The following is a 19926-nucleotide window of genomic DNA, read 5'->3' on the forward strand; positions in this document are numbered from 1 at the left end:
TATCACCTAATGATATAAACAATTGGGTGATATCGGTGTTTACATCTTGGAAGTTGGAAGTTGGAGCAAATCCTTGGCCAAAGTCGATAGGAAGAGAGAGCAGAGTGCCATAATGCAAGTGCTAATCTGTAAAACTTAGCACAACCTCGATCCACTAAATTACCTAGGTCCAGAAAACCTCAGGCCATAAATGTGTTGTACCTGCATCACTAGCGGCTCGGAGATATTCTGCGACTCTGGGCCTTGGTTGGTTTCTCGACACTTACTCTCTCACACATGTACCATGCAATGCATACCTCGTGCATTTGTAATGCAGTAAGGTAGCTTTCGACAACATCCAATGCAGCAAATGAATGCAAGCTACAGGAGACGCATTGGATGTGAGCTTTCTGTTCATCCTGCGAGACTAGAGCCGAAATCCTTAAAGGACTACTTAGGCGAATACGTGTCCCGAGCTGCAAACTCAAACCGGCTTTATTCGAATCTTGCGATGTGGTGCCAACAAAACCCGGTATGCCTATCAATTGTTGTGATACCTCGCGGCATTCATTTTATTAGCCAGTCGCACAGCATCCAGCATCCAGCATCCAGCATCCGCACCGCGGCGCTGACGTCTTGCTTGCGGACCAAAGACGGGGAGATCTTATTAAGGGAGATCCCAGCCCATAGGATTTCCGTTCCCCAAGATACCCCTCGTAGATCAAACGCGGCAAGCGTCGATGTGTCGCGTGGGCGTGTCATGGAACTCTCCTCCTCGTATGTGTCTTACAGCAACTTGGCATCGATGTTAATAGATCAGGTACTGGTAAATCTGCGGATGAGCCGGAGAACGAACGTGGTGCAAAATAACAGGGACGAGAATGGAGAAGCGGCCGCTACAGAATTTATGACATGCAATTTAGTGCCCGTGGCTCAGGATGGGTTTTTTAGTCTGTGCTCGCGGTGCTCGGCTTTAGACTTATAGGTATCTTTGCGGATATGCGGGCCACCCTCCTCCTGACATGAGGTTTTATGTGCATAGTAAAAATTTTGAACGTACTGTGATACGTGAATTTCATGTTCATGCTGTAGATAAATGCATATAGGTACTTCATGCTTTCTTGAGAAGATGCGCTGGAGTATCTGACTGGGAATGGTAACGTCCGAATGCGATAACCTTTTGGTTTAGAAAATAACCCGATGTACTATTTTGGGTTGTACAGGATATGCGATTTATAGCCAACGAATCTGTGTGTATATTTAGCGTGAAAAGAATGATACGATAATTTTTTTTATTTCTTTTTTAGGTATACCCAAGGAGAATCGCGTCAAAAAAGATGCCCCATCCCAAATCCAAATACAATTATACTACTACAACTTCAATTAAATGTAAAAAAGTCAATTCTAGGTCAATTTAATATCAAAAATTATTATAAGATAGCTTTAGTATTATTCTGCAGATTTACAATATATTAAATTAATATGTTATGTTGCTAAAGCGTTATTGGCAATGAAAATAAGAGTATGTTTTGGAATATTAGGTACTGGCTAGGGGGGGCATCTTTTTTGACGCGATTCTACCAAGGTATTACCTACATTATCCATCGAAGCACGTGTGCCTGCCTAACCTAATATAAGGTCTAATTCGTATACCTATGATCTAATGTCCTAAATAATAGTAAGAAAAAAGATATAAACAGCGAAGAGAGATATATGGCGTTGACACTTCATATATCTTGAACGCCTCGAATCTAATTGTAATTTACGTACGTATATCTCATAGGTAGGGAGGCATAGGTATACGGTACAAGTTGAAGATTAAAATTGAGGGTTAGTTTGCGTGAGAAGCGCATGTTTAGACGAAACGGTTGTAAGCCCCCAATCGGAAAGAGCCTCCGTACATAGTAACTTGGTTCAAAGTGAAGGATCCAGACATGGTACATCTATGTAGATGGCGTTTGGGCGTTTACCTCATCCTATGTAGTACTATGAGATCGCGGGTGGCTTCCCATTCCAATGCGGGACTATGCGTCTATCCGGTCCTACCCCTGCAGGGGAAATGGAAGCAACTCTTAGATGAAAGTTAGTGGTTGCTTACCTCTAAGTGCTGCTAGTGTATGCTAACCTAAACCGTAGGTAGGCCTAGGCAAGTCCACCTAATTTTGTCAAGGCCTGCTGGTAATCCCTCTTCTTAATTCACAGAATATAATCCGTATTGAACATTTATCATAATTATTAGCTTACGACACCCTTACATCATAGGTACATTTAAATTATTATTTATGTGTAATTCTATGGCCCTCTATGGCCCTCTTTGGTAAAATTAACTTCAAGACAACGCGCAGTACGATGTAGTTGGCGCTCCTCATACATAGTACTAATAATACGTTGCCCTGTGACAACTCACAACCTCGCATGTCAAAAGTCAAAAAAAAATCTTATTCCTTCGCAAGACGCACGCCAATCAACTTATTCAGTCCTTCGAGACAATCTCAGCCAACACACAGACGGATGAACACACGGACCTCTCGAATGCACATGCAGGTTCGAGCAGGGTTCATCCACTGCGAAACCCCTGGGGCCAATATCAGCACATTCCAACGCCCTGGTCCTTCGTCATCCCGACCTATTCAAGCTATCCTGGTCCCCTCCGGAGCTCTCTTGCGGATCTAGAATAGCTCCTTGTTGCCCTCTACCACTTCTGTTACTTGGAGCCGATCTCTCATTAGACATTGTTGCATCAGTCCAGTAAAACCAGTAAACCCTCCCCCCCCTTCGCACCGGCGCCTGTGTGCATTTGTAGCTGTTTCATGCTGGGGACTTGGACTGGACTTATCCATCTAGGTACAATATAATACAATACCAGGTAGCCAGCTAACCTAATACTAATGTTTACCGCCCATCCGCCTGATCACCCCGGAGCCTTACCATCCTAATCGCTCATTCACTACATGCATGAGTGTGCGGCCGTCGCAGGAACACACATTCCAACATGTATGCGCTGTAATGGCACCGGGGCCTCTCGTATCCCACCTCTTAAACTAGCTCGGCTGCTCAGGTGTCCTTGCAACCTATCCTTCCGTTTGTCTTTTGCCACTGGCTTTAAGTAAACAACAGACGAGGGCGACATCCCCTTCTCGACTTTTGATTCGCATACTCGACGCTCCAACGTCTCGTCGAGCTGCATTGCTGGCGATGTGAGATACAGGAAGCGGTTCTCTACCCAAGCAAAGTTGGCTAATCGTAGACTCGGATTTGCTATATTTTAAGAAAAAGAGACATGGATCGCTGGTCGCCCTTATTTTCCTAACTATTACCTAACCGTCTTTTTTTTCTGCGTCGTTCGTTACATCTGTCATCTACCATCTAACATCTCTATGAAATCCGCATCTTGCTTTCCAGGCAAGATGGGCATTTTCAAGCCCACCACCGGTCTTGGCCGACCGAAAACCGCTCAACCTGATCAGGCTACTATTCGTGGTAGAATTAGCGGCCCTATCCCAATAGACGATGAGTTTCCCATTAGAGGAACTGGGTCAGCGGTGATTCATGAAGGTAGCCCAGAGCAACTTGAGCCTCATATCGAAGAGCGACCTCCTTCGAGACCTGAACGTACCCCTCCCGAGGTCCCACGGGCGGAAAAGCCCGATTCTGTAACACCGTCTGGGCCTAGCCAAGCTTCAAACGCCTCTACGAGCCCGCAACAACAAAGGACAATCCGATCTAGCACCTTAAGGTATTCTATGGTTAGCGATAGCGGTGGTGCAGAGCTAGATAGGCTTCATCGGAAAAAGTCTACGTTAAAATCTACACTTGGTAGACTATTCAAGAGGAAGAAGAAGAGTACGAGTGAAGCATTTAACCCAGAGTCCTTTCCCGGGCCGGCCGGATTTGCATTACACGAAGATGTAAGTGTAACTATAAATTACTATCGGGCTCTGTTAAGAACGGGCAAATTCTAATACTTCCTTGTCTTTAGGACCAGGTGGCCTCGAATATGGCCCCAAAAGAAGATGAATCGAAACGGTCCGTCTCATTACCAGTTACAGATTTCGACAGAGCGTTGAGGTCGCATTCTATCGGACCCGACGACATGCTAGCAATTACTAGCGCCCGAAGTTCAATGCAAATAGATCCCGTATCACTTCGAAGGAGGGCTGCATCATCGAACAGGATCCTGAGTGGACGGATAAGAGATTTTGACGGGGAGTTAATAGGCTTATCCCCTAGACCTGCTAGCACTCATGGACGTGGTGAGCACGCAACTACTGAAGATGACACTGATGGAATTGGCCGCGCCATCACGAGCGACAGCCTTGCACATCGCCGTAGGTCGAGAAGTTTATCGCAACTCCAGGATATTGCGGTAGGTCACCTCCAAGTTCGGAAGCGGAGTGACGAGATCCGCTACTGGAGAGAAAGTTTTAATACGGCCATTCGATCACCTAATGCGTCTACTATAAATAACGAGGATGCCGGCGCGGTAGGAGTGGAAGAGGAGACACCAGTTCGCTCCCCTGAGCAGCAGTTCTCTCCGCCGACACCCTTACAGCCCTTTAACTTTGGCCCAATGACGGGTATGAAGATAACTCAAGCAGCTGGTCTTGAAGACCGAATAGCTACTCTGGAAATCCGTAACCAGAAACTAGAGAGACTAATGTCTCAGTTATTCCAAGTGGTTCCGGGTGTGAGTAACTATATGCCTCCCACCCCAGACCAACCACGGCCTCGGGGTTCTATAGGAGCATCTATTACATACACACCGAAGCGTCCTATGACAATGGAAACGTCAGAATACATAATATCCTCTGGCGATGTTGAAGAATCATCTAGGCATACGCGATCTCAACATTCGAATGACTCGTTTGGCGATGGAAATACGTTTATCGGATCGCTGCCTCCCTCGTCGGCGCCACCGCGACGCCCGCGGCCTACGTCCAACTCTACTGTCCGTGGTGCCACAAGTCTCCCTACTTTACTAGGGGAGAATGTGGGACCATTTACTGCAGATCATTACGTGACTCTGAAGGCCTTATTAGATACCGAGAGAGACGCGCGGCAAGCGTTGGAGGCTAGGGTGACACAGCTTAGCCATAGGCTAAACCTCATAGCCCGAACTCCAAACAAACTTGAGACCGGTTCTACTACTTACTCTACCGTATCTGCATTCGATCACGATGATGACGACGAACCCCTAACTGCTGGTGTCGATACCGAATCAGAACTATACAAAACGCCGAATGAGGAGCCTGCTCATAACTTTGGCGCTTTTGGCGAAGAGCTTCGCGAAGACGAAGAGGACGGCTCAAGGAAAAAGGCTGCTAGAACTCTTTCCCTGAGTCAATTAACTCTAAAGAGGCCCATTCGGCCTGGGCAAAACGCCAGTGTGGATTTATGACTACACGGACTCTAATCCCACATCAGCCTATTTATCTACCTAGATAGATACCTAGATAGGTACCTAACCTTACCGAGAGACATGGTAAACCCTTGGGTGGTTTCCGTAACTTTTTGATTCGAGCTTGTTGCGCATTTTCAAGGACGCAATTTGTTTTTTTTGTTTTTTTAGGCATAAGCGGGCTTTCTTTTCTTTGTCTCTTTCTTAACGACGTTTGAGCACGGCGTTTTTGAGATGCATGACTGTACGATACGACTAAACCCTCCCTTCATCTGCTACATCGCATCTTACCCTTCTAAAACAACATCCCTCCTAAAGTCAGGCACTGGATTGGATGAGCTTTCCAGCTGACCTCTTTTTTCAATCATGCTGGGCTTTTCACCAATTCAATCCGAAACCCTTCTTGATACTCTGACCAAATTTCTTTTCTCTTTATTTTTCTTATCTTCAGCCTGCTATTTGATACCACGTCATACCGGGGCGCAACGCCTTGCATTGCTTGGGTTTTCCATTATTCTTCGTTATTCTTTTTGTTAGGGGGGGAGGAGGCTTTTTGTCGTTCCTACATTGGTAGATCGCGAGATCTATTTCGAGTAGAACTCTTTGGCGCGTATGATACCAGGGGAAGGAGAGGAAAAGAGGAGGGGAGATTCAAAATTAAAATATCATTGTAGTGGTAATTTATTCAATAGATGAAGCGCGCATGTTGCGGACGCATAGTACCACCACCACCACCACCACCACCACCACCGACGATGTCCAACGGACTTGTTCAGGCTTGTTCATTTAACTTGTGATTGATATTGTTGTGAATTTGTTGACTACCATCTCCTAAGACACGAGCTGTGTCCTTCACGCAATATTTTGATTAATTTGCCTATGACACTTGATTCGACAAGGATAGAAAAGCACCTATATAGGTAGTATACATACCTTTATCATGCCCAAGTGCATACCTACCTAACCTACCTCCTAAGTAGGTACTTTTCATCTATAATTCCTCGCCACTCGTATTTCCCAACGGTTTAGAATGATACCTAACCTACCTACCTACCTCCTACTTTTCCCCAAACTGCGTTCCAATGCCGCCGCCAACCCCTCTTCTCTCCCCTCCTGCAGCCGTCCTAAAACAACCCAGCTTCCAGATCCAGAATAGCAACGAAGCCGCTGCCAAGTCCTGCAACCCCCATTTTAGCGGGGGGAGCTCGCCACAGCGCCGCTGCTAGTAGCTGTATATGGACCTGTATGCATTATCTACCTCCTACCTGTGCATATAGAATATGCCATCGCTACCTCTACAGAAAAGGGAAGCTCTTGCGTGCTTGGTGGTGATTGGTTGATTGTGTACCTGTCTGTGTTAATCAGAGACTAGAATAGAAGGTCGGGGTTGCGATTGGAGTTGGAGAGGTTAGGTCGTTGCTATACAAGTACATAACCACCTAAGGTAGAGTCTGCTTGCTTGCTTGCTGGCCTGCTTACTGGCCTGCCGGAGCGGAGAGCAGCGACTAGCGATGGTGATATCGACGGGGACAATGATGTCTGTGGCGAGCGAGATATAGTGCTGTAGTAATGCCGGCATCGCAGTATAATGCAGATAGTAATGGGGCTATTCGCAGGAGTTTTGGACTATATTTGTTCTAATATCGCGTGATATTGTATTACAACTAAGTTAATTAATGGTTTATACCCGATGAGATAGTTATTGTTGTTATTGGACTACGTTCGCAGTTCTATACTCTATACGGTGTCTCCGAGTATATTGCCTGCTAGTATGAAACTTACCTTCCCCGCCGTGGTTGCCGCTGCGACTCTCGGCGCTGCGGCACCGTTCACCTCGAGGAATCCAGCCAACGTGCTACTGAAGCCTAGGATAGAAACACCGTCTGCATTGACATGTCAGGCATCGAGTTGGCCTCCGAACACGATAGGCGGGCCAAACCTACCACAGGCACCATCTGCGGACCTCGAGTCTATACTTGCGCAGGTTGATCCGGCTAACATTGAGGCTACGATCCGGAAATTGGTGTCGTTTGGCACGCGGCACACGTTATCAATACAGAACTCGACGACTCGCGGGATAGGAGCGGCGCGTGACTGGATCCACGCCGAGTTCCAGAAGTACGCCGACGCGAGCGACGGGAAGCTAACGGTGGAAAGTGTAGGGTATACGCAGGAAGCAGATGGCAGCCGGATCTTATTCCCGGTGCTCATCAGCGACGTCGTTGCGACTTTGCACGGGACTGAGGATAACCGGTTGTATGTTGTATCTGGGCACTACGACTCTCGGGTTTCGGACCCGTTGAACTACGAGAGCGACGCGCCTGGCGCCGATGATGACGCCTCGGGAGTTGCCATCTCGCTTGAGCTGGCGCGGATTATATCGCAGCCGCAGTACCCTCGTCCCAAGGCGAGTATCGCATTTGTAGCCGTCGCGGGCGAGGAGCAGGGACTGTACGGGGCGAAGTTCTTAGCTCAAACGTATGCTAATGCTACGCCGAGGGTTAATGTAAGTCTGCCATTCTTTTCTGGCCCAGGATGAGTGCATCAGGTGTAGAAACTCGCAACCTCCAAGATACACTTGTTTCTGTTTGAGGTCGGGCACATGATATCCCTTGAAACTCTGATGTATATTGCAATTTTATATCCCTTCGTATGAGATAAACCCGATCACGGGAGGAAATCGACGCTAATCCACGCTCGCCCCCTTAAAGGTCGAGGGCATGTTCACGAATGACATCGTAGGTTCGCCGAAAGGTGGGACAAACGGAGAATCCGTAGACCCGTATGTCATACGATTGTTTGCGCAAGGCTTGCCTGGACTCGCGATTGAGAATAGCACGACGCGGGAAACGCGTCTGACGATCGGCGGTGAAAACGACACGCCGGCGCGGCAGCTAGCGCGCTTCGTCAAGGAGACGGCCGAGAACACGGCGACGGGCATGAACGTCTCCGTGGTATACCGCCTCGACCGCTACCTGCGCGGCGGCGACCACCGGCCTTTCCTCGAAGCCGGGTACCCCGCCGCCCGATTTACGGAACCTCACGAGGATTACGCGCATCAGCACCAGGATGTGCGCGTTGATTCCGACGGAAAGCAGTACGGGGATCTGCCTGAGTTCGTTGATTTCGAGTACGTGGCGCGCGTTGCGCGTGTCAACGGCGCTGCGCTATGGAGCCTTGCGACAGCACCGGGGACGCCCCAGAACGTGCGCGTCGATACGTCGGCCCTGAGCAGTAGTACCACGCTGTACTGGGATCCGCTTGCTGCTGGACACGATGGTGGTTACGAGGTGGTATGGCGTCCGACGAGCGCGCCCTTTTGGACGGGTGTACTTGACGTGGGTCCCGCTATTGAAGCTACGGTGCCACTGAGTAAAGATGATGTTGTGTTTGGAATCCGGGCTAAGGGCGCAGACGGCTTTCGAGGTGTTGCTGTGCTACCCTTTCCCGGGAGCCGATAAGTGGTTACATACCTCTTTTCTGTGAGCATGTGAATATGAACAGTCTTGGTATAATGAGTTTTACAGCCTTGTAACATTTGAGCCACTTGTAGCAGCTGAGGACAGACAAAATGAGATGTGCCCTGTTGTATTTCGATTATCTGAACTGATTGAAACAAGGTGAGAACACCCGTTTCGTATTATCGGAATATGACCGAGACGGCCATCTCACATAAAAGTCCCCGACGTTGAGGTCTCTCAATTGTTAAGGTACCTAGTATTACCCGATGTAGCCCACCTTATTGAGATCGACAAGTGACCTAGATTGATAGTCATCGTTAACTCAGTTGAGATATATAGTAGTGAGTGACGTTTAAGGCTTCCATTAAATTGAGTTTCGTATAGCTGAATACCTAAGGTATATGAAAAAGCGATGAATCATTAGACAATTCAATTTGAAGGAGAGATCCGAATTTAAGTATAATACGTGTTTCGTACCTTACCACGACGGGATTACATAAGATTAAGCGGGTACGTACCTAGGTACTTACGTGGGGTGCGCATCACTACCCGAATTTATAGGCGACTTTCAGGGGAAAACGAGGTTTAGAAACACCTTTTCAACAACAAAAAAAGGTTTAGCTTCAACCCTCGCTGTTTTTTCCCCCTTCGATGCCTTATATAGCCATCTCATCTTTTTCTATCTATTTCGGTACCTAAAACAGCTAGCTAGCTTTCTCGCAAACATGATATTGCGGCGACGCGTCTGGTTCCCCTTCGTCATCGCGACCCTGCTTCTCTTTTTCTACTATTCCTGGGTCACTCAGGACAACTACAGGTTGGCCGGCTCCAAAAGCGTGCCCCAAGACCCGGAGTCCATCGCGAAGGCTATAGAAGATGATAACTATTTCTGGCGGAAAGTCCCCACTCATTATCCAGTCCAGGATATGAGACAGCTGCCCACGGGAAAACCACGTGCGCTGCCTAAGATCCAGAAATCCTTCGGGAAGGAATCAAGTAAAGATGCGAATATTCGCCGGTCCCGGCGAGAGGCCGTTAAGAGCGCGTTCGCTCGCTGCTGGAATTCTTACAGGTCCAAGGCCTTCAAGAGCGATGAGCTAGGCCCTATCAGCGGCAAATCCAAAGAGTTGTTTGGAGGCTGGGGGGCTACGTTGGTCGATAGCTTGGATACCCTGTGGATCATGTCCATGCGGTCCGAGTTTGAGGAGGCCGTGAATGTTGCGGTTCGCATTGACTTTACGAACTGCGTGATCGAGACTGTAAATGCTTTTGAGACCGCCATTCGCTATCTGGGAGGGTTTCTCGCGGCTTATGACCTAAGCGGCGATCTACGGTTGCTACGCAAGGCTAGAGAAGTCGGAGACATGCTATACAAGGCGTTTGATACGCCTAACCGTATGCCTATTTCTCGTTGGGATTTCGATAATGCCAAGAAAGGAGGGAAGCAGGTAGCCCCCGAAATGGAATGGCTAGCTGAAGTCGGCTCGTTCAGCATGGAGTTCACTCGTCTGTCCGTGTTGACCGGGGACCCTAAATGGTACGACGCCGCTGAGAGGATTAGGATAGCGCTCGAGGAGCAGCAGAGCAGCACCCAGCTGCCTGGCATGTGGCCTTTCGCGCTTAATCCTCGTGACATGAACTTCCATAGTGATAATACATTTGGGCTCGGGGCGCTTGCAGACAGTACCTACGAGTATTTACCGAAGATGTACGCTTTGATGGGTGGGCTTATCCCCTCCTACCAATCCATGTATGAGAGTTCGATGGACACTGCTATCAAACATCTTCTCTTCCGGCCCATGATTCCGGATACGGCGGACATCCTGATATCAGGCGTGATGCACATAGGAAGTGAAGAGGGAAAGAAGGCTCTAAATTTGGAATACCAAGGCCAGCATCTTGTCTGCTTTGCCGGAGGGATGCTTGCAGTCGGCGGGAAGCTCTTCGAGAAACCGGAACATCTTGAGGCGGCTACGAAGCTAATAGACGGGTGCGTTTGGACGTATAACGCGCTGCCGCTTGGAATAATGCCCGAGAACTTCGCCATGGCGCCTTGCCCGTCAGACAAGGAATGCGAGTGGGACGAGCGGGCATGGAAGCGTGCCGTCCTGCGGGAGGCGGGCGAAGACGATTTGGATAACATGGAAAAGGCGGACGAGATCATTGCTCAATCGAGGCTTCCGAAGGGGTTCACGAAGATCACCGAGCCAGGCTACCTCCTTCGGCCGGAGGCTATAGAGAGCGTGTTCATTCTATATCGAATTACCGGTCGCCCAGACCTTCTCGAGTCGGCCTGGGTCATGTTCGAATCCATCCAGATGAATACCAAGACGTCGTTAGCTAATGCGGCTCTGGGCGACATAACGGTTCATGGCGATCCCCCGAAGAAGGATTCTATGGAGAGTTTTTGGATGGGCGAGACTTTGAAGTAAGTTTTTCTTCTTCTCTTTTTACATTTTTTTCGTTTCTACCTACTTTCACCCTGGGAGTATGAACAGTGTCAAAGATGGATCGTTGCTAATGAGAAAACTACCTAACCTATAGATATTTCTACTTGATCTTCAGTGAGCCGGACCTCATAAACTTAGACGAATGGGTGTTTAACACGGAAGCTCATCCGTTTAGGAGATTGCTTTGATCTATATATATTATGTCGTCGGTCGTGTACTAATATACAATCTATGGTAGGGCTTGGGATATGGGATATGAGATGAGGGTAATGAACGGGTATGAATAAAGCAACGCACATGTAAGCCAGACAGAGGAAAACAATCTAGGCAATTACATGCGGGAAGCCTCCTGGGAGCACCATATGCATTTGTCGACCAAACTCTACCTTAGGTACCTTAGGTACCTGTCATGAGCTCTTCTTTTGTAGGCTGGATTTACTCGATGTGGCAATGTAGTCCTTGCCAGCCTACCAGCGTATTAATTACAGATCGTAGATTGCAGTCAGCAGTCTCGATAAGACAATTCAAGCAAGAAATTCGTACGTATTAAATTCAAATACAATACTTCCTTTGGGGAGCTTATTTTGAGGGTATTCACGGATTGGCTTGGATATCGGAGACACTAAGCTATTTTGGGTATGCACTGCCACGTAACGCCACACAGAGCTAGGCATTGTGGCCCCATATTTAAAAACGTTACCAAATCAACATCGTTTACTACCATCAAATATCCACAGTACCTTATAAGAACATTGCACATTGCCTTCTTCATGCACCATGGATGTAGTACAACATCCATCCCTCCTAAAGTCGGGCAAAGCAAAATCTGATCATGTCAAATCAAATACAAGTCTGGCCTGTTGAGACCGCAACGTTACGATGTAACGACAATAAATACCTCGTTCATCACATTCCCATGGACCGCTGAACCAAAGAAAACAGAAGGAAACCCAGGCCTTATGCACGATATTATCCTCAGCAGCCAAGATTCAGATCGTAGAACAAGTTCAATGGGATCGGCACGAAGTAATCTAACAGCCGCCGCAGACGAAGCTGTGCCTACTTGGGCCACGCTGCTTCGAGACCTTGTCATTCTGCACATTAACGAGTAGGTAGGCTGAGGCTGCGGTCCGACATGCTCGCTAGGCCGATTCGTTCTCACGCATATTAATGCTGTAAGAGGCTTCCATGGCGCAGCCTGTAAGATTTGGGATTTTGTGTAAAGATGCCACCGCCGTGGCAGTCTCCCAGCAGTGGTTGGCGAATGATCATCTATTATCCCCTTATATAGGAGCTGGGAACTATGTCATATATTCATGCCCAATCTTATAAGGCCTTGCTTACGTCGCTCCTAGGATTCTTCAAAAGTCGAATAACTTGATTCTGTAGGGGAATTTCGACAACGCTATCTTATCATTCACGAAAAACGTATCATCGCCAACGATATTTGAATCTCAGATTTAACCCTACAACACCTACAGGTTCATACTCTCTAACTATTACGAAATCATCTTTTATAACACATCCGTATTCGCGGTCATGGAAGGCGCCTACGGAAAGTTATGTCACAGATGTAAACGCATTTTCAGTGCTTCCGTTACGGAGACAGTTGATTTGTATCGCAACTACAGGGAGTTTCTCGCAAGTAAGAACAACGGGTGCGTTATCTGCTCTTTGTTATGGGCAGCGCATAAACCTCCAGCCCATAATAAGCGAGGTGCAGAGAACGTCGATGGCGATTACGAGTTTGGGCAGTTTGATATCTACACCCGTGGGTCCTGCAAAACCGGTGGAATGAAATTTGGTTCAGTTCACTCTCCTGAAATTGGTTTCCATATTACAACTCAGTGGGCTGAAAAATCAACGATGTATCGTGGGTTTAACCTTGACTAGACTAATCAATGACCTGTACTAACGAGCTGTTTAGTCGATATAGTCAATATAGATACCCAAATCGAAGACTATATCTCCTTCGTGAAATATTTCGCAGAGACAATAGAACTTGACCTTGGCCTTGAGCTTGAGAACTTTATTTGGGGACTCGTTGGTCGTAGCCCAAGGACAATAGAGCACAAAGTTGAGACCCTTCCTTGGAGAGTCCTTGGTCCTAGCACAGGGTCTGATGAATCCCTAATAAAGATACGCGAGTGGGTTTCGTCCTGTGAAGCCAACCATAAGCACTGTAACCTTAACCGGAGACATCGCGTAGCTCCCAGCTTAGGAGCTAGCACATTCTTTCCCTCTCGAGTGGTTGATGTCGAAAAGGCCGATATTGGCATAATATCTTTACGAGATCGAGCCGAGGTATTGGCTCAATTCGGCTCTAAGAATGATGAACCTCCTGCCTACTGGACTTTATCTCATCGCTGGGGAGAAACTAATGCGATGCCACGACTTCTCAAAGAGACAGAGCTCAGGCTACGTGAAGGCATCAAACTTGACGAATTACCGCCAATCGACAGGATGTGGCCAGCCTTTCGCGATGCGGCCCTCCTTGTAAAACGCCTTGGTTACAGATATCTATGGATCGACTCGTTGTGCATCTTTCAAGATTCGGAGACTGAGTGGCAACGAGAGGCTGGGATGATGGTAGACATTTACCGTCATTCATATTGTAATATAGCGGCAATGTCTTCATCGTACGACCCTGAAAATATCGGTCTCTTCAGGCAAAGGGGGGGCTCACCTCCAGGCTCTTATATCCTTTTATAATAAATGGAGATGACGACAAGCCATGGTGCCTCTTATGGTGTCGCCCATCGTGGAATCACGAAGTTGAAGACGCGCCTTTGGCGAGTCGCGGCTGGGTTGTGCAAGAACGCTTCTTATCTACGCGGACTGTTTACTTTACTGATCATCAGATTTTCTGGGAATGCTTGGAAGCGACCGATTCTGAAACCCAGCCGAGGGGTGGGGTCTTGCAACAAACCATGTTTTTAATTGACAGAGAAAACACTAAGCAAGATGGTAAATCAATGGGGCTGGGTTTTTGTAGGCGTAGGCTGGAAGAAAACACTCCCAAGTTACACCTCCACGCCTCTAACACACAAATGTCGAAGGAAGTATATGACGACTGGGATCGTGTTGTGAACTATTACATGTCCTGTGGGCTTACGAAGGAGTCTGATAGATTAATTGCCATTTCAGGTATTGCAAAAGCCTTTCACGAAGCGACCGGCGACACGTACCTAGCTGGTTTGTGGAAAAGCAGGCTTGAACAGGAACTACTATGGTGCATAGAGTCTCCCAGGGAATACCGAATCCAAAGTCATGGGCATGCTCCGTCGTGGAGTTGGATATCACTCACGAAAGCAGCGGCAAGGCCCTACGATAGACGTCAGTTGTCTCATGATAGATACACGTCATGTATCAAACTAATCGAGGAGCGAATCGTGCCTCAACCGCCCAACGGAGACTCGTTCGGACTCCTTCAATCTGCAGAGCTCGAAATCGAGTGTACGCTGTTGTATCTTCGATTGGGATGGGAAAGCTTCTATGACTACCAGAACACGTTTGAGGTATATTACGACGAAGCTCAAAGCTGGCGTTTTTTCGAATGTATACCACGCCGAAATATACGCTATGAAGTATCATACCCACATACATGCTATGATACATCAGACTCGCAGGACGGGAGTAAAGGAAATAGTTTCATACACACCTTTATTCCAATAGCTATAGACGAACGACCAACGGGCTATCCCCAGCGTCGTTGTGTGCATGGTCTTATAGTGGAGTGTACAGAAAATAATAAATTTAAACGAGTAGGGTATTTAAAATGGACTTTCCGGCGTTGGAATACTTACCTCGCTGACGGATGGGTTGGTCAAAGAAATCGCATCACACTGATATAGAGCTTTAGATAGAGCCTCACTTTTAATAAGCATCATGAATTTATCTATCACAACACAGTAACAAGCATAATTCATGAACCTTGCAGATTAAAATTACTTCAAATGTATACTATACCTGTATCTTGTAGAACAAGCTCTACAACCCTTGTCTTCCGACTCGTTTGGGATGTTAGTACTTTTAGCACAGGCAAATTTTAGGTAGGAAAGCATGTACCAGATAATAGGTACCTCCTTAGGTACTTATACACACCACTTTTTATATTTGCATTAGGTACATAAACTTGTCCCTTTAAATACAACCTCCACCTTAGCTGCTTACCTAGGTCACGTACAGATAAGATTTCATCCATCTTTTTCAGCTTTTCTCCAGCCACGGCAAACGCGCAATTATGACATGCGCATCTCCTTAATCGATTGTCGGTCAAGCTCATAAAAAAAAGTGCACCAACCAACTATTCTTTTTTTTTTCCCCAAGTCAAAGCTTCAAGCTCCACTCAACCTCTACCTGTCGCATCCGGAGGGCCAGATATCGCCAATCGCAAATAAAAAGAGAGACATATATACCCATTATCTAGGTACACACACACACCATGGCGGACAAATGGGTTGATTGGAACAAGACGCCGAGGTCCAAGGACTATCGCGGGTCGTCGTCGTTCGCGACGTTTATGATTATCGGGCGTACGTCTTATCTCTGAATGTCTTTAACCCCGCCGGCGCAAGAATCAACGCAACAACCTATATAGGTACCTTAGGTACACAAGGTAATTACAAACAACGATGCTAACATAAAGACTCTCCAGCGACCTGCTTCTTCCTCGGCATCCTCTTCGCCATGTTCCCGTACGACTTCCCGCTGCTGTGGACCAAGGACCCCATCTCGGCCGCGTACCTGGACCAGCTGTCGACGCACCTGCGGTTCATGCACCAGTCGCCCCCGCTCATCGCCCGCATCCTCAGCATCATGGTCGGCGTCGGCTTCCTCGGCTTCTTCATCAAGCTGTTCCGCGCCTCCGAGTCCAACATGCTGTTCGACGGCGCCTCCCTCGTCCTCTACCTCATCGGCGTCGGCGTCTACGTCGCCAACATCGTCAAGGGCCTGCGGCTCGTGAGCGCCGGCGCCTGGGATGATGACATTAACGGGGTCTTTGATCCGACGGCCGTCGGCGTCGGCAGGCCCGGCGCCGGCGCGGGAGACCCGCTGACCGGCGGCGAGATCATCCTGGGCCGCGAGGATAGCCTCAAGGTGCTGGCCGCGAGCAACACGATCCTGGCGCTGGTGCTCGTCGGCGTGCTGGTGCTGCAGGCCGGGCAGTGGTATGCGGAGCGCAAGGACAACGAGGAGTACGAGAAGTACCAGAAGATGGAGAAGGAGAAGAGTGGCAACCCGTCGAGTCCGACGGCCGAGAGGAACAAGAAGAAGCAATAAAAAAAAAGGTGGGAGGGGGAGAGAAGAGAAGAAGGGCTTCTTTTATTTTTATTTTTCTGTCATAACATGCTTATCATGTAAGGCCCATGCTGCTTCGGCGGGTTGGGCTGCTATTGGTGGTGTTTAGTTAAAAACACACGCACAAGATAAGTACTTGGCGGATTGGGGTTTTGGATTTAGGTCGTGCGGGTTTGACGGCTATTATCTCGAGATGTATGAGTTGCTGATGGTCGATTAATGGGGGGGAGGGGGGCATAAGAAAAGGGCAGCATGCCTTAGGAAGGTAACCCTTGAGAAGGAATCCGGGATACTTGTACGAAAGAAAAAAGAAGTTATTATGCTATATTATCTAGTGTAGATTCGGTTTTGGATGTGTGCATGAAATAAGATAAACTGGCATTGGGTTCTTGAGTTTTGCAGCAGTTGACATATCAGCCTGGCTCTACGCTCCATATTGCTCCAGAGAGTAGAAACCTCTTTCTAGCCCGTCTTTGTCTTGCTCCTCACGTAATAATATATCCAACCTTTGTTACATTACCTTAGAGTACTAGCATGCGTATAATATGGTAGCTCTTAAGTCCAGGACAACTCATTATATCTCCGAATTTACGATTAAACACGACGACACCTTTGTCAACGAGTACATATCTGCGAAATAGAAGCGGATTTGATATTAACCTATGCGTAGGGCACGCCCCGCGCAGGTGCTCAGTTAAAGAACATAATCATAGCTTGATCCGATCGGAGCATCCCGTCCACCTCAAATACCAGGTATGTACCTATATACCACGACATGCTCTGGTCTCGCGGTAGAAAGGGGGGATGTGTGTATATAGATACACGCAAGCATTCAGACTTATTTCTCCCCTTCCCTTCCCTTCCCTTCCCTTCCCTTCCCCTTTCAAACAACAGTCAAATCAAAAGCAACGATGCCACCAAACGCCATACCATGCAACCCGCCTGTGCTTGTTCTGCCTGCCCCCCGCCCAGTGGTATCACGATAAAAAAAAGTCCCTGCCGAATCCCATATTTTGTTGCTCGGACAAAAGAAAAGAAAGATAAGCGACCAGCTTAGCTTGAGAGAGAAGAAGATAGGGAAAAAAGGTAAATGCCCGCTTGGCCATGGGTAGGTGGTAATTAAATTATCACGTTAGAAGTGAAGAGATCATCACCTCCATCTAGGAAGCTGATCCCCTAACCTCGCCTGCCCCCTTGTCGGCGGCGCGTTGCCGTTGTTGCTATTAGTGTCAGCCCGCTGCTGAATACGAGACCACGTCGTCACGGAGCTGTCAGGCCTGCCGCTTGCTACCTTGCGCGGGTCCGCAAAGACATTAATGCTCATGCCCTCATCCTCATTAAACTGAGCCCTCTCCTTCCCCTTTCCTTTGTCCCTTCCCTTTATCGTTCCGTCCCGCGCCGGTGTCACGGTTACCGTCGGCGTCGGGCCGGTAGAAAAGTTGTCCATACCATTGCTGCCGCTACCCTCGCCGCTGCTCTGCTGGAATTGGTTCCAGCCCGTCAGACTCCTGAGCCCGCCAATCTCAGCCGAGGCGTGATAACTACGTGGCGCGTCTGACATCTCGCTGTCCGGACGACGGGCATACGGTGAATATGGAGAGTTCGGCGGCATAAATCCAAATCCGCCATATCCCTCGTCAGGTTTACGATGACTGTTAGGCGATGCCACGGCTGTTGGAGATGACGGCGTAAAACTCCGAGGCGAGCTAGACTGAGATTGCTTCGCTAGGAAATCTAGGCGTTCGTTCGGGTATTTAGCATGAGGCACCGGCGCACTAATGATGTTACCGAAGGATGAGGTCGATTCATGGCGTTGCAATTGTTCCCGTCTCTGGAGTTGCTGCTTGCGCTTGTATCGTGCAAATATTACGGCTAGGATGACGAGAACGAAGCCTGCAACGCCCCCGATAACTCCTCCAACGATTTTCACTGTTTCTGCCGTGGTTGAATTCGATGTTGGTGGTGTTTCGGTAACTGGCTCGCTAGTTGGCTCATTAGTTGGTACGCTGGTTGGCTCGACATCCGTCTCTGTAGGTGACGCGGGCGGTTGCGTAGTGGATGTTATCTCGCTTACAGCCACCGTCGTCGTCTTTGATGTCGAGGGGTTTGTACTAGTAGGAGCCGGTGCAGATGGGCTTGCAGAGCTCGGTTTCGAATCAGGCTTTTTGCTCTGGTCGGTATTTTTTACGCAGGTTGTGCCATCGCAATGATAACCAAACGGACAACACGTCCCCGTCCCGCACGTCTCGAGAACTCCATCAAGTACCGTCGTCTTGATCTCCGCCTCGGGATTTTCGACAGGATCTTGTAACGCAAGGTCGCATGTTATGGGACTTATCTTGTTACAAGTCTTGCCTTCCGGGCAGCATAATACCGTCGTGTTGCCAGCCAGGGCTATACACGTCGTATTCGGTTCGCAGCAGAAATTGTCAGGTAACCCGGATGAGGAGCATCTCGTGAAGTTTACGGCACATGTGCTATCGGCTCTCTCGAACAGAGTATTCGGTCTGATGTATGCGGCTGAAGCAGTCGTCGCAAGCACCGCTGCGAGACTTAAAGCCCTTCGAGGGCCCCAGAGATACGCCATGGAAATGATTAGTTATGATAGGATACGATGTGTTCCAGTTTTTTCCTCCCTTTTTCTGATGTGTGTTTTTACAATGCTGAGGTATGATTGAAGGAAATAATAATATAAAAAAAAAGCCAAGAAATAATTATGTAGTTAGAATGGGAAATCGAAAGTATGTACTAGGAAGCGGCAGAAGGCAGTATCTATGGTAGGAAAAAGAACAAACTCAATCACGGTGAAGTCAGTCAGACACCAAGAATAAGACAGGGGGGTGAGTTAGAAATAGCAACAAGTATAAGCAGGCGGAGACAATGAATACGTTCGAGCAATTCAGTCAAATGACTATGAAAGGGTGCAAGTGAATAAGACGTGGAACAAAAAGAGCGAACAACGCAACGGCCCAGCAATGGCCTAGTAATGACAAGTGAATTTCGATGCTCGGCCTATGAATCACGCTTCGTTTTCCTTGACGTCTTTGTTTCCACTTTGTTCGACCATTGTCCGTTTCCTTGGCCCCCGCGGGCCTGAACTGAACAATGTACGGCATAGCTGGCAATCGTCGCGATCGCGTGACCTAAGTGACGACGATTTCTCTGGTCCAACAGATGCGACCTGATGGGGTCTAAGTCATGACGCCCGATGTAATGCGGCAGTGGAACGGGTGATCGACTGGATATCTTCACCCAGAGATGACGATCATGGGTACCTAGGACTTAGATGCAGAAAGATGCAGAATAGATCTGACCTAGCCGCGACGTAGATTACGTA

The 19926-nt window shown here is 48.1% G+C and overlaps 7 protein-coding genes across 7 annotated transcripts; 6 read left to right on the forward strand and 1 right to left on the reverse strand.

The window, feature by feature from the left end:
• The first annotated feature begins 26 nt into the window (after positions 1 to 26).
• On the forward strand, positions 27 to 1127 carry F4812DRAFT_424667 (uncharacterized protein). Its single transcript, XM_047933845.1, has one exon. It carries the CDS (start codon positions 341 to 343, stop codon positions 962 to 964), a length of 624 nt encoding a protein of 207 aa, XP_047791087.1. The 5' UTR covers positions 27 to 340; the 3' UTR covers positions 965 to 1127.
• Positions 1128 to 3261: 2134 nt separating this feature from the next.
• On the forward strand, positions 3262 to 5560 carry F4812DRAFT_346472 (uncharacterized protein). The gene is made up of 2 exons (XM_047931666.1): positions 3262 to 3887; positions 3959 to 5560. Exons 1-2 carry the CDS (start codon positions 3357 to 3359, stop codon positions 5375 to 5377), a joined length of 1950 nt encoding a protein of 649 aa, XP_047791088.1. The 5' UTR covers positions 3262 to 3356; the 3' UTR covers positions 5378 to 5560.
• A 1588-nt stretch (positions 5561 to 7148) lies between these two features.
• F4812DRAFT_450715 (Zn-dependent exopeptidase) lies at positions 7149 to 8838 on the forward strand (the record flags this gene model as incomplete). Its single annotated transcript, XM_047936123.1, has 2 exons — positions 7149 to 7883; positions 8089 to 8838. The coding sequence occupies 2 exons, from the start codon at positions 7149 to 7151 to the stop codon at positions 8836 to 8838; spliced, it is 1485 nt and encodes a 494-aa protein (XP_047791089.1).
• A 593-nt stretch (positions 8839 to 9431) lies between these two features.
• F4812DRAFT_424672 (glycoside hydrolase family 47 protein) lies at positions 9432 to 11985 on the forward strand. The gene is made up of 2 exons (XM_047933846.1): positions 9432 to 11266; positions 11383 to 11985. The coding sequence occupies exons 1-2, from the start codon at positions 9564 to 9566 to the stop codon at positions 11474 to 11476; spliced, it is 1797 nt and encodes a 598-aa protein (XP_047791090.1). The 5' UTR covers positions 9432 to 9563; the 3' UTR covers positions 11477 to 11985.
• An 842-nt stretch (positions 11986 to 12827) lies between these two features.
• On the forward strand, positions 12828 to 14622 carry F4812DRAFT_458304 (uncharacterized protein; the record flags this gene model as incomplete). The annotated part of the gene is made up of 4 exons (XM_047937343.1): positions 12828 to 13161; positions 13216 to 13877; positions 13958 to 14472; positions 14529 to 14622. 4 exons carry the CDS (start codon positions 12828 to 12830, stop codon positions 14620 to 14622), a joined length of 1605 nt encoding a protein of 534 aa, XP_047791091.1.
• Positions 14623 to 15470: 848 nt separating this feature from the next.
• Positions 15471 to 17108, forward strand: F4812DRAFT_424675 (Shr3 amino acid permease chaperone). Its single transcript, XM_047933847.1, has 2 exons — positions 15471 to 15823; positions 15946 to 17108. The coding sequence occupies exons 1-2, from the start codon at positions 15733 to 15735 to the stop codon at positions 16569 to 16571; spliced, it is 717 nt and encodes a 238-aa protein (XP_047791092.1). The 5' UTR covers positions 15471 to 15732; the 3' UTR covers positions 16572 to 17108.
• Positions 17109 to 17692: 584 nt separating this feature from the next.
• F4812DRAFT_346583 (uncharacterized protein) lies at positions 17693 to 19334 on the reverse strand. Its single transcript, XM_047931668.1, has one exon. It carries the CDS (start codon positions 19174 to 19176, stop codon positions 17740 to 17742), a length of 1437 nt encoding a protein of 478 aa, XP_047791093.1. The 5' UTR covers positions 19177 to 19334; the 3' UTR covers positions 17693 to 17739.
• Positions 19335 to 19926: the final 592 nt, after the last annotated feature.

Source organism: Daldinia caldariorum, assembly GCF_022478825.1.
Source record: "Daldinia caldariorum strain CBS 122874 unplaced genomic scaffold F4812scaffold_6, whole genome shotgun sequence".
Taxonomy (NCBI): Eukaryota; Fungi; Ascomycota; class Sordariomycetes; order Xylariales; family Hypoxylaceae; genus Daldinia; species Daldinia caldariorum.

Bases quoted from the DNA above. Each gene is read 5' to 3' on its own strand.
- F4812DRAFT_424667 (XM_047933845.1), top strand. From the start codon at position 341: ATGCAGCAAATGAATGCAAGCTACAGGAGACGCATTGGATGTGAGCTT.
- F4812DRAFT_346472 (XM_047931666.1), top strand. From the start codon at position 3,357: ATGAAATCCGCATCTTGCTTTCCAGGCAAGATGGGCATTTTCAAGCCC. The intron at 3,888-3,958 runs GTAAGTGTAACT...CCTTGTCTTTAG, and splicing joins GATTTGCATTACACGAAGAT to GACCAGGTGGCCTCGAATAT.
- F4812DRAFT_424672 (XM_047933846.1), top strand. From the start codon at position 9,564: ATGATATTGCGGCGACGCGTCTGGTTCCCCTTCGTCATCGCGACCCTG. The intron at 11,267-11,382 runs GTAAGTTTTTCT...CCTAACCTATAG, and splicing joins TGGATGGGCGAGACTTTGAA to ATATTTCTACTTGATCTTCA.
- F4812DRAFT_424675 (XM_047933847.1), top strand. From the start codon at position 15,733: ATGGCGGACAAATGGGTTGATTGGAACAAGACGCCGAGGTCCAAGGAC. The intron at 15,824-15,945 runs GTACGTCTTATC...AAGACTCTCCAG, and splicing joins GACGTTTATGATTATCGGGC to CGACCTGCTTCTTCCTCGGC.
- F4812DRAFT_346583 (XM_047931668.1), bottom strand. From the start codon at position 19,176: ATGGCGTATCTCTGGGGCCCTCGAAGGGCTTTAAGTCTCGCAGCGGTG.